The sequence below is a fragment of the Melospiza georgiana genome, chromosome 7, assembly GCF_028018845.1.
Source record: "Melospiza georgiana isolate bMelGeo1 chromosome 7, bMelGeo1.pri, whole genome shotgun sequence".
NCBI classification, from domain to species: Eukaryota; Metazoa; Chordata; class Aves; order Passeriformes; family Passerellidae; genus Melospiza; species Melospiza georgiana.
The window spans coordinates 36757313-36770283 of NC_080436.1; the positions used below are offsets into that span (position 1 = coordinate 36757313).

Genomic DNA, 12971 nt, shown 5'->3' on the forward strand with positions numbered 1-12971 from the left:
TATTTCCTTTTAATGACCGATTCCTACGGGCCACATTAGGGAAATATTTTACTGTGTGAGGACAGACTTCAAGATAAGGTCCAATCCATGAAAATGAAGAAATCAAAAACACTAATATAAGTTATTCATTTTCCAGAATTACAACTAAGTGAAGGAATTAATGGATTCCGGTTATCAAATCCTCCAATTTTACTGGTCTGTGCTCTGCATGCCAGTTTAGAGGTAAGTAATTGCTTTACTTTGAGCCTGAATTTAAGAGTATAAAAATGTTTAATGAATGCTACGTGTGTTATTGCTGTCTCCCTTTTAAGAAAACTGTGAAATATTTGAACATGGAAGGGGAGAACTAATGAAAAGCAAACAAAATAACCCCACAGCCCTGAGAGACCAAGGTCTTTAATGAATCTGCTCATCTCCCCATGTCTCTCACAAACTCTGCTGGAGTTGGACCAACAGTATTTGAGGTTTGCACCTCCAAACCTGAACTCTGGAAATGTGTTTGTCTCTGCTTTTGGGAGCTCAGTACAACCAGCACCTTTATCCCATAGAAATATTCAGGGCTCAAAATCACAGAATAATTAAAGTTGGGAGAGATCTCTGAGGTCACCAAGTCCAACAGTCTCAGTACTACTCATGGGAAGGATTGTGCTCAGCATCTTCCTGCAAAGGAATCATGTAAGTCTGAAAAGATGCACTCAGAGCTGCTGCTTTATATTTTCTACCAGTAAACCAGATTTATATCCTTTATGAAAGAAAATTAGGTGTCCTGCCTGTCCTTGATCAGCTGATCCAGTGGCTCAAGGAACCTGTTCTGCCTTTGGTTACAAGCAGAAGAGACAGAAACTATCAGCAAATGTTTCCTAAAAGGGGAATCCATGAGTGTGGCATAGCTCCAAGTTGTCTTTTCTTTCCTTGAATAGTTTTCTGGTGGTCAAAGGAGCAGAGCCCCATCTCTGACCTATCTCTGTGTGAATCACTGACCCTGTGGCTGTGGGAAGGGCAGTGCTGCCATACAGAGCTAATTCCTCCTCTGAAGGTGTGATCCATGTGCTGAAACCCTCTGATCTGCTTTGGAGAGCACAGCCCACCCCTGTTTGAGGGCATGGAGCTGTTCCCCAAACACCTGTGTTTCACTTCAAGATGTTTCAGCATTTCCTTGAAGTATGGTTAACCTCTAAAATCAGGACTCTCAGTCTCTGTGGCTCAAAAAGGTGTTACTGAGATTTACCTGCTGTATGCAATATATTCTACTATAAAATCATCCTTAAGCTGGTTTTCAAGGCAGCCTTGGGTAGCAAGGTTTTGCCGCCAGCACAAATGGCAGAAATTTATTTCTGGTTAGGATTCCATTAATTCTAGTGGAATGGCTGATCTGATGCTGGAACAAAGAGCAGGGTCCATATCCCTCTTCTGTATTTACTGAAGAAACAGTATCTTAAGCAAACAAAGTCAGAAAATTGCCAGTTATGATCCCTCCATCATACATGCAACACTGAAGGACTGCAAAGGGCACAGCCATGCTTCTTGTTCCGCCTGACAATTTTTATTTTTTTTGTTTTTTGTTTTTAGTCCTTAAACATCCACTATATTGTTTTAAACTTTATGTGACCTTGGAGAGAAGCTGAAAGCTGTTCTGCCATGACCCAGATTGTGAGTGCTCGGGTTTGTGTGGGCTGGTGTCATTTAGCCCACTGCAGGGAGCCTGGAACAATGAGGGCTGAGCAGTTTCCACTGCCTCCCCTTCCCCTGCCCACATTACCTTTTGGCACAGCCAGGATTTCCCAGTGCTAATTGCTCTGATACAGTGGGAAACAAAGTAGTTTTCATGTCTGGCAAGAGATGGCTGGTGAAATTGCATGCCACCTTCACTGGGACACATTAAGCAGAAGGCAGTGTTTCCAATGGAAACAATGAAAACTGCAAGTGTTAATGGATGTTATTCCTCAATAATGCTTAAAGTGACTGTTATGGCACTGGCTGCTGCCTTTTATGGAAAAAAGGGGAGCGCTCTACAGACACATTTTAAAGACCTTTTTCAAAAAATTTCACCCAGGAGACCAAGTATTCCTTGCATAAACCCTGTGGAAGCAGATTTTTGCATGCAGCCTAAGGAGATCCATCCCTCATACTCCTGCAAATCCTGGAGGAACAGGAGGCAGGTCTGTTTTCCCTCTAGTGATGCACTGAACAGTCCTGTGTCGGCTCTGCCTGCCTGGGTGGACAGGGAAGCACCTCTAGATTTTTGTTGACCTGCTGACTGCTGGTGGCTCTGGTCCCTGTCACATTTATTCCCTTGCAAAGTCTGTCTTACAGCATCCACATTCCATTTCACGAGCACAAAATGCAGGGGTTCTTGGTTTTGTGCAGCATCTAGTGGCTGTGATAGCATCAGGGAGTGGGATTTGGGATGTTCTACAAAACAATGATTTCCGGGCGTTGCTGGAATTTGGTGTATTTTGAGTAGGATTCGTCAGGTTCCTCTCTTTATGCTTTTCCAGGTTATGATAAAAGTAATCTTAAAATTGTTACTTCTCTAGTGTGGAACAGTGATTTCTTGAGAGTGAAGATCATGGATTTTCATCCAGGGCACTGCCTTGCCTCTGATTTGCAGCTGCAGTCTGTGAACAGAGAGCTGTCCACAAGCACTGGCGTGCCAGGGTGTGATTTGAAGTGGCTGTTGGGGACTTTCATGTTTGTATCCTTGTCATTTTCCCCTGCAGCTAATTCCGTGGGGAGAAGGAAAGGGAGGTTTGAGGAAGGCAGGGCTAAATTGTTTCTGGGGTTGCATTTCCATCATTCCCTGTGATGAAGCCTTTCCAGTGCAAAAGCAGAAGCTGTCTCACCTTCTGCTCCCAAACTCCACTAACACATTGGTCTTGTTTGTGTGGCCAAACAGCACTGTCGTTTTCAAGCAGTCATTTTTTGCATATCTCATGATATTTTGAGGGCCTGAAACTCACTGGTTCTTGTAGCTGTGCAGGAGCACAGAGCTATTGAAAAAGAATTCAGTGAATTTGGGTTTTTGTTTTTTTTCTTCATGTGGACTAGAGAGAGCGAGCCTGCACAGGACTTTAACTCAAAAGTCAATTTTTGTATACATGTATATGAAGTCAATTTTAGTACACATTTTGTGCTTTCACAGACAAGAATTTCTACACCAGTCATGATGCTTCAGTCTTGGCTCTTGAATTTTGTAATTAGAATAATTCAGTTTGGAAAAGACCTCCAAGATCATTGTGTACAACCATTAAAGCAGCACTGCCAGCCTCACCACCAAACCAGGTCCTCAAGTGCCACACCTCCGTGGTTTGGAACACTTCCAGGGACAGTGATTCCTACCATGGACAGCCTGTCCCAGGGCTTGACCAACCTTTTGGTTAAGAAATTCTTCCTAATATCCAAACTAAGCCTCTCCTGGTGCCACTTGAGGCTGCTCCCTCATTTCCCATCAGTTGTTTCCTGGGAGAGGAGACCAAACCCCACCTGGCTACACCCTCCTTTCAGGGAGCTGTAGAGAGTGGGAAGGTGGGTATTAAAGGCACATGCCAGGGAAGACTTTCATGTGATTTTGAGTTTCATTCTGCACTGTTGCACCTATGGAGGATTTATAGATTCTCTTTAGACATGCAGAGGAATGCTCTCTGAGCAAACTGGCTTTGTGTGCAGGTTATTTCTGCTGACACAGATGCTTATGAAACTTCTAAACAGTAGGTACAAATATCTGTCATTATCTAAAGCATAACATATCCTGTGTTTTCCAAAGCCCAATGCTGGCATGTTTATGTGAAATGTCTCTCTGGCGTTACCCCTTGATTCCAGTGATAATGTATAGAGAAATCTTTATTTCCTTTTCATTTTCTCCAGCAACACATTCTCATTCTCATGATTCCAAATCATCACAGGTTTTTAGCCAAACTACAATGAAAGCATTGAGGAGGAAATCTGTTCTACTCACTGGTTACCTGGAATACCTGATAAAGCATTACTACAGTGAGGACAAAACAAATCCAGAGAAGCCCTTTGTAAGAATACTCACACCATCTCAGATTGAGGAGAGAGGATGCCAGCTCACTCTATCGTTTTCCCTTCCAATCAAATCTGTGTTTAACGAGCTGGAGAAGAGAGGAGTGGCTGTAAGTAAATCAAACTCATCTTCTTTACAAGTAACAAACTATTAATTTGCTTTTATTCAAATGTAGTGTCATATAAGGCAAAAACCCACTAGGACTGATGATGATTTCTTACAATTTCAATTTTTACTTGTGCAAGCAGTCAATACATAGAGTTATTTTATAAATTATTTGTTGTATTATTTGTTGCTGTATTGCCCTTTCACTATTGACCTATTTCCAGTAGTTCTGGAGTCACTGCTGGAGTTAGAGCTGTATCATGGGTGCATTAGGATGGGAGGCACAACAGATTTACATGAAGCTTTGTGAGACATAGAGATGGAGCAATGGAAAAGCTGCCATTTCCCTGTGAGATGTGTTTTAGCACTCAGAAAAAGGAGCCACCTCCTTGTAATGGCGCAGTTACCATCGAGCACTGCTCCAAAAGAATAAAAGTGAAATTTAAGGCCGTGCATTGGGTGATTTAGATGTGCTGGGAGGTGAGGTTGATAGCATAATGCCATATAAATGAGATATCAGTTTTATTTCTGCTGGTCACCTGTCTCCCCAAGGGCACCTCTTTTAGGTTATGTATGCTGCTGCCTTGGTGCTGCCAGGGAATTCCAGGAACTCCTGCTTTTAGCAGGGCATGGGGCCTCACACTGTTGGCTTGTCTTTGCAATGCAGTGATATTTTTCAAATATAAGAGATTATTATATTCAGGAACATGTTCAAATCACAGTGAGGGGAAGAAAAAATACTGCAATGCCTCACCATTACTTGTATCTTTAGAACAAGACACTCACACACTGGAATGGGGGGTTTTGTGCTCTTTTTTTTGTCACCTCTGTGCCTCTTCAACTCTGGGTTGCTACAGGCATTAAAGTGAATTTTGGGGCTACATAGTTGGTTTGGAGCCCTCAATGGCACTGCTGAAGTCCTGCCCATCCTGAGGTGTGCATAATTTTTTAGGCTAAACTACTCTTCTTACTAAATTTTTCACAATCATGCTCCTCACTGTAGCTCCTTAAACATCCCAAAGGTTTTACATGTGCTTCCTTGTCAGTCCAGTCATTCTTCCTTGAAGACAAGTTGTGGCATTTAAAAAATAGAGCCTGACAGATAGACAAGAAGTGACCTGAATTTACTGAAAGTTCCCTCTCTGTTTTGCAGTGTGACATGCGGGAACCAAACGCTCTTCGCATTGCCCCAGTTCCTCTCTACAATTCCTTCCTTGATGTGCACAGATTTATTGAAATCCTGGGATCTGCAATTACATCTTCAAAACAAACAGCAAATAATACTGTGCTATCTGGTTCTTATTGATGGCTCAGCTGTACCTTTTAATCTATTTCTGACTAAGATGCATTTATCCTGCTGAGTGATTCTTTGCTTCGAGTAGACCGAGCTATATCCCGTGCAATTTGCAAAAAAATGACTGTGCTTGAATAGTTATTTACAACAGACATAGTTTTATTAAAGCTCATATTTCAACTCTGCTTTGACTTTGACTTCATGAATTAGTATGCTTTGTATATTTTAATGGGGCTCTTCTTAAACATTTTATATAGTTTTATTACATTAGCCTTGAGAAGCATGGAAAAATTGCTATCAACTAGAACAGGGATGAAAAAAAATCCCTTCTTTATTATAAAAATTATGCATAATAAAATGTGGAAAATAGACAAATCACCAACTGTTAAAAGATACAGTCCAATTTACATTTTTAATTTAGTAATTCTATTTAAAGCACAGGGTATATTTGAAAAGTAAAAGTTGAACAATTGTTTCAAAACTCCTGACTGCTGCACACCGAGTTTTTCAAAGGGCCAAATATTTTGAAATTTTGCTTGAATGAATGATTTAATTGAAGAACGAATTTCCATTGCAGATACCTTCTTTGGTGTGATACAGTTGTCCAAAACAAACCATTTTATCTTTTCTAGGTAGTCCTGTTGGAGAGGAGGAGCTGGAGGAAGCTGAGTGGAGTTGTAGACCCGTGTAAGGGAGCGTGAAGGGCTGTAGGAGCACTCCCTGCAGCTTTAGTGAGGCTTAGTTGGGATTAGGCAAAATGAACCCTGAGCTCTTTAAGCAGCAGCAAAACATCTCATTGTTAGCTCACCGTGTGGCCCGAATTTTTACAGAGATTTGCACCAGGCAGGCAAGAGCAGCGTAGAGAAACTGCTTACATTTCAGCAACTCTTTATCCAAAGTTGTTTTAAGGCATAAATAACACCTAGGCATAATTGGCAATTAAGCCCTAAAGTCTGCAGCTATTCATGCGGCGTTTTCCAAGAATCAGCTGAAACTTCCTCTCTGATGATGTTCAATGTGTCTCATTTTTGGTATGAAACACTCACAAAATTACATCCAGTAGTGCTTGGAATATGTGAAGGGAGCCTATAATAAAGACAGGGACAAACTGGTGTGGTGGAACAAGGGGGATGGTTTTAAACTGGAGGAGGGTGGATTAAGGATAGAGATAAGACAGCATTTTTTTACACTGGAACAGAGAGGTGGTGGGTGCATCCCTGGAAACATTCAAGGCCAGGCTGGACGGGGCTCTGAGCAGCCTGGGTGTCCCTGCCATGGCAAGGGGACCCTTTAAAAGGTCCATTCCAACCCAAACTGCTCTCATTCTCTGGTACTTTTTATTCTACTTCAAGAGTTAGGAAGGATTCTGGGGACAGTAAGGTGTTCTCTAGATCTCTAGTCTCTAGAGAATTCGACTTGGTAATTCAAAAATCTCTAGAGAATTCTACTTGGTAATTCTTGGTGAATTCTACTTGGTAATTCACTTGGTAAGTATTCTACTCACCAAGTGAAGTGAAGGATTCAGGGGAGACTGAGGGGTTCTCTAGATCTCTAGTCTCTAGAGAAACTGAGTTTTGCTCACACTTACTTTTGCTGGTTGAAACTTTCACACCCTTAGAGCATCTCCTGCAACATAAGGAAACCCAAGGGCCTTCACAGCACCAACCTGTTCTCTAAAATTCCCCAAAGATGTGTAGTGCTAAACCCCTTGCTGCACTGATGCCTATTTTATTGGTTGTAATATGCAGGGGAAAGCTGAAAGAAAGCAGGGGAAAGCATCTGTTGGTATTTTTAGTGCTTGTGAAGAGAAAGAAGAGCTCCTTTAACCAGAATATTGTTCTAAAGAATAGCACAGGAGTTTTAATCAGTTGGAAAGCTTTGTCTCACTCAAGAGGTTTTGATTGCACTGACGTAATTTCTCCTCGGTTCAGCTGAGCTGGATCATGCTGCAGCCCAGGTATTTGTGTTTTTGAGGGGTTATTTTTGTCCTGCACCTGCAGCTCAGCTACTTTAACTGATCTCAGAGAAGGGCCATTTTCCATAAAGTGACAGTTGATGCAAAAAGCACTGAATATAAAAATGTGCAGGTCCACAGTGTTGAAAAGGGGTTGAACTCAGTGTCAGTGCCTTTGCAGCACTTGTGTGCAAATGCCAGCTCACTCTTCCATCTTCCCTATACAGTTAGGCAAATTAAATTCAGATATGGATGTAGATAATATTGTAAAATACCTTATTCTAATATCAGCTCAAACCCCAATGGACTAAGAATCCCCAAATCTCTTTCTGAACAGCATCTAGACCTCAGGTCTGGACAAGCTGTCTTAGCAGTTCTGGGGAGATAAACTGATTTTTGAGAAGTTTGAGATCTGCCTTTGATTCACACTGTGAAAATAACTTCTTGTGTTTCAGAGGAAAGTGAATCACATAGTAGGTAAGTACTGAATATATGCAGTTCAGTTTTCAAAGACTAACAGAATAATAAAAAATATTTGATAACATTTTGTCTTTTAGTATGATTTCAGGCTACAGGTACAAATATTGACTTTACAGATATGTATTTGTGTTCCATTTGATAGATTTAATTAAATACAGTGCATCAAAACTCACTTATTTCAACTATTTTGAATTATTATCTCTTTTTTACTTGTGACTTGTGATAATAAAACTGAAAGCTCCTTGCATTTATAGGCATATATATATATATATAAATAAATTCAGAAAATTATTTCCAAAAAGTGAGGGAAGCCTATATTGCAGTTTACTCATTTTACTGAAACAAAATTGCAGCATAAGCATCAGTTTCACATGGTCTTTCCCTACCTGAAGTATAAGTTTTGCAAAATGAATAATACTAGAAGTTAACATTAGGTGTCAGTATTTTACATATTATTTAGCAAAAGAATATCAAGGGAAAGAGCTTCTGTGAAAAAAAAAAAAAAAAGAAGGAGAATATTGCAGTCTGCTTTTTCAAATGCTTTAAGTTATCACAGTTAGAGTAATATCAGGAACAATTATGTGTGAAATAATTAATTGTGTATACCCCGAATGCTTCTTGCTAGTTACATCTCTGATTTAAAATTCAATACTAAGTACCACGGCTTTCTAATTGTGATAACACTTCATTCTTGGATTGTCTGAAGAAATTACATTTTTCAAATTGAACTGCAGGACATGAGGATCTGTAGATGACAGAAAATTGATACCCAGGTAGAGGGAGAAAATACCTACAAAATGAAGGCAAATGTGAGTATGCAGATCCCTGGTTGTGTGTGATCTTTTTCAGCACCATAAACAACATTTAAAAATGCACAGAACTCTTAAGCTCACTGCAACTATTGAAAATATGAGGAAGAAATACTATGGGATCCATCTGTGCATTTTTAACCCTGTTCTGCCATGGGAACACCAAAGCCAAGGCAAAGTCTCCCTTCACAAGCAGCAAAGGATGCCTTTGTCTTCCAAAAGAACAATATAGTCTGAGGGAAGGAAAGGGCATGAAATAATAATGTTTTCATCTGAGCTTGTGGCATTACAGAGAGTGGGAAGGATGTGACTCCTTTGAAGAGCTTAAATCCCAAAAATTCCTTGTCTGACAGTGACAGAACCCACCTTGATTTCATTTTACCAGCAAATTATTATACATTGGTGGACGAAGTAAAAAAGATGCAAGAAATGATGGAAGATACTAAACCAAAATAATTAACATTTTAACCTGTGTTAGATATTCCCAAACAGTACTGGGTACACTGGGAATTCCCTGTGAAATTCCAGCCTTTGGGGTAGGAATGGGCTTTGGCTGGGATCAAAAAGTGAAAAGAAACATTTTAGGGCTAAATCCACAGAGGGGCCTGACAGGATGTGTCGACATCAAAGCAGCCACATCAATATTTTATTTTAATACCTTTCCCTGAGTCACAGAATTGCTGAGGTTTTAAAAGAACTCCAAGATCATAGAGTCCAACCACTCACACTGCCATGTTCACTGTTATACTGAAGCCATGGTGAGGTAGGTGTGTTATTTCCTATAAAAAGTGTGTATAAAATACACTTCACAGGGAGCTGACCTGCCCAGAGACCCCCCAAAACCTCTGCAGGTTCCCATCTGAACCCCTGGGCCCTGAAGCTGGTGCAAATATATTTCTGAAAAGCTGCTCACTCTCTGAGACCAGCTGAGAGAGAGTTTTGCATCGTAAGCTTAAACTTTTGTCAATATTTGTGAAATATATTTAGACAGCTTATTCAGAAATGAGTAAGTTATAGATCAGTAATTCATACTTTTTATATCCCGAGTTTTTATTTCCTAAACTTACTCTTCTAAGCATCGTTTTATGTTTCTAGTTAAATATAAGTGAGAATTGATTGGGGTATTTCTCAATGGAATTCTATCTTTATTTCATCATAATTGCTTCATATTTGAATAATGACAGATGAACTACTTCATTCAATTGCAGTTTTAAGGCTTTGAAGTCACAATAGCAGCAAAGGATTTAAATCCTGAAACCATTATTATGGCAGAGAAGACATCAGGGAAAAGGAAAACTTATGGTAGTGTAATTTTCTAGACAGAAAAATTCTTCTGCGGTTGCACTTTTTTTCTTTTATTATATTTTCTCTGGACATTTTATTAATGTTAAAAGAACCCTGGAAGAAGAGATTGGAAATGCTGAATGAGAGTCCTACTGTAAGTAAACTTCTGTAGTTATTTGGCTTTGGAGCTGGCTACAAACCTTTTAAAATTCTGGGCAGCTGCAATACTGTATTTCACCAATAAAGAGTTCATTAGATCTTTCTTCTCTCTGACATTTTACATCTAGTCCTGAGTACATGTTAATACTCCAAGGTATGAATTTCAAAGTTCCCTTTATCTTTGTGTACAGTTTTAAGCAATTAATCAAATGATAAAATACAGCTTTAAGATTAGAAACGAATTGTGAATTTAAAGTATATGTTCAAAAAGTTTCTACATTATAATTTCGGGGGGTGGGACCTCATCAACTGAACTTAATTCTGGTGTTCTTTTTTATTTTTTTTTTTACCTTACATTTTACTGACGAATTTTGAAGTGATCCTCAAATTGTTAAAACATGACCAAATGGTCTATCCAGGATAGTTCTTCCTCCTCAGAGGCTACATCAAAGTGGCAGAGACATAGAAAAATCATTATTCAATATGTTCAAAATGATTCCCACGTGGGGGAAGATTTATCCAGGCTTCTGAAATGAGCGTGGGGGCAAACAGCGCCGAGACCCCTTCATCTGAAATAAAAGTGAGTGGCAGTTGTACCATCCCTGAGCAAGGCAGGAATTTGAAGATATGCATGAAGTGTGCTGGGGTGGGGGTTGCCACATAATTTTGGCAGCTGGGGCCAAATCCAACCTCTTGAGTTCAACCTGTAACTTTTCTACTCCAAGGACGTTCCTGGTGCCTCAGTTTTGAAAGCCTGGGGTGGGGTGGCTGCTCCAAAGGTACTTGGGATGGAACATCTGCAAAGTTCCCTTTGATACCTGAGCACAAGGCATTAAGGACTGGGGGTTTCTAAATGTCATCAATGAATGCCAGCAGGAACATGCTTGTAATTATTTTGCCTGTATTTTCTGTTTTATTCACCAAGGTGTGTCAAGCACACAACACCCTGTTTCTTCTTAATGAGTGTGTTATTTTAATTTTCACCTGGGAGATTAAAGGCAATATTCAGAAATATTCATTCTTCAGACAAGACATGGAAGCAGTCGCAACATCTTAGCTGAAGGTTTGTGCAAAATGCTCAGATGTTGTTTTGTGTGGTATGTAATTTAAACCATTGTGGCCATGAGGCAATAGATGCTGCCAATTCTTGCCTTCTTCTGTGGAAAACACCTCACAACTGGGTAATCCATGAACTTTCCTTTTTAAAGATGCTTCTGGACTTTTCTGTACTGCTTCTACTTAAAGAGAAAAACCGTGAAGTTCTCATTTAGAAGAATTGTGAGTGAAAGAACATATTCACCTGCTTCTGAGTTCTCTTCATTGACCCTGAAAGTGTGGGGCTTTTTTCTTATTTTTAAACTGATGTGAAAATCCCACTTATTATAGAATCATAGAGTCAATTATATTGGAAATACTTTAAGGTCACTGAGTCCAACCTTAGACCTGCTGCTGCCAAGTCCACCACTCAACGATTTCCCTGATTTTTGTTTGACTTCCAGTTTCAATACAGCACAGTACCAGATTAATTTAATGACTTTATAAACCCCATTACAACATTTAAGTTTTATTTGATTTTGAAAGAATTTGGATTAGAAAAGATAAATTTCTTCTACATTAATACAGCAGTGACAAGTACACTGAATTTTGAGAGGTTATCCTCAACTTTTCAAATGTATCTACTAAATGAAAGATCCTGCATTGCTTTGTATCAGATGTGGATGAAGGATAAAGCTACGTGTCAATTTTTGAAATATCCCAAGTTCTGTGGAAGATGATGTAGCTTATGACTGCTTGATTTTCATTAGTATTCTTATTTTATTCAAACTTTCTCTCTTTAACTGGATATTAAAGCTGAAGTGATAAAATACCAGAAGAAGTATGAATCACCAAAGTTCTTTGTTGAAGTCTGATCTTCTGACATTTTTCTGAATGAATATTGAAATGCTTCTCAACAAAAGATCTTGAAATTTTTCCATCAGTAATCAGACCCAGACTTGACTTGAAAAAAATTCTTTTTATACTTAGTTATGAAAAGCATGCTCTTAATTATAATGATGATCATTAAAACAAATGTCTTGGAAGGCTACTATTTTCAATTCAAAGTCTCTTCAAAAGCATATGAAAAATCTGATATATATAACAGGTCTATCCCAAAAAATATTAGAAAAACATCCCAAATGAATGGGATATATGATATCCCACATTATATGTACATGTATGTGTATGTATATGTATGTTCTTCTCCAGAGAATCAGTTGGTTCTGTCTTTAATTCTTTTTTTTCCACATTTATGGGAAGTGTAAGACATGGTTTAATTTGATGAAATCAAACATTCAGTGAAAACAAAGGCGTTAGCTCTGAAATAAGACATCAGCTTTGCTGGGCTGTAGATCCTTTGAACTTGGATGACATTGTCTCTGAGGACATGATGTTTGATGAATTTTAGACTTTAAAGCCTTTGGTAGGAAAAATTAGTCCAGAATCTGTTCCTGTAGGATGGGGAAAAAAAAAATCATTCTTCAAAAGATCAGGAAAAAAATGATGTCATTTTCTATTTCCCTTAAGTACCTTTTCTTCAGATGCTTATATTGGAAAAGGCTCAAGAGCCATGAATTTAGGGGCTTATGCTGCAAGTGATCAGGGCATTTATGTCCTCTCTGTACAGAATATTGAGGAGAAACAAAAAAAAAACCCTCTTAGAATTTAAGGATAAAGGGCTCTGCGGGTAAGATGGCCTTACAAAACATCGCTGACTAATTTTAATCTATTAATTTAAAATAATGAACATAATGATTTGTGTAAAATTACTTTACCCCTGTTATATGCCAAATCTGTCAGGAACAGCTGCTTTGCATTCAATAT

The 12971-nt window shown here is 39.1% G+C and overlaps 1 protein-coding gene across 1 annotated transcript in view; it reads left to right on the plus strand.

The window, feature by feature from the left end:
- KYNU (kynureninase) overlaps positions 1-5607 on the plus strand; it is a 57411-nt gene extending 51804 nt beyond the window's left edge. Inside the window, exons 12-14 of the mRNA XM_058028131.1 lie at positions 137-222; positions 3903-4133; positions 5283-5607. Of these exons, the coding sequence (XP_057884114.1) occupies positions 137-222; positions 3903-4133; positions 5283-5435 (470 nt within the window). The 3' untranslated portion in view covers positions 5436-5607. The remainder of the gene's footprint in view (positions 1-136; positions 223-3902; positions 4134-5282) is intronic.
- Positions 5608-12971: the final 7364 nt, after the last annotated feature.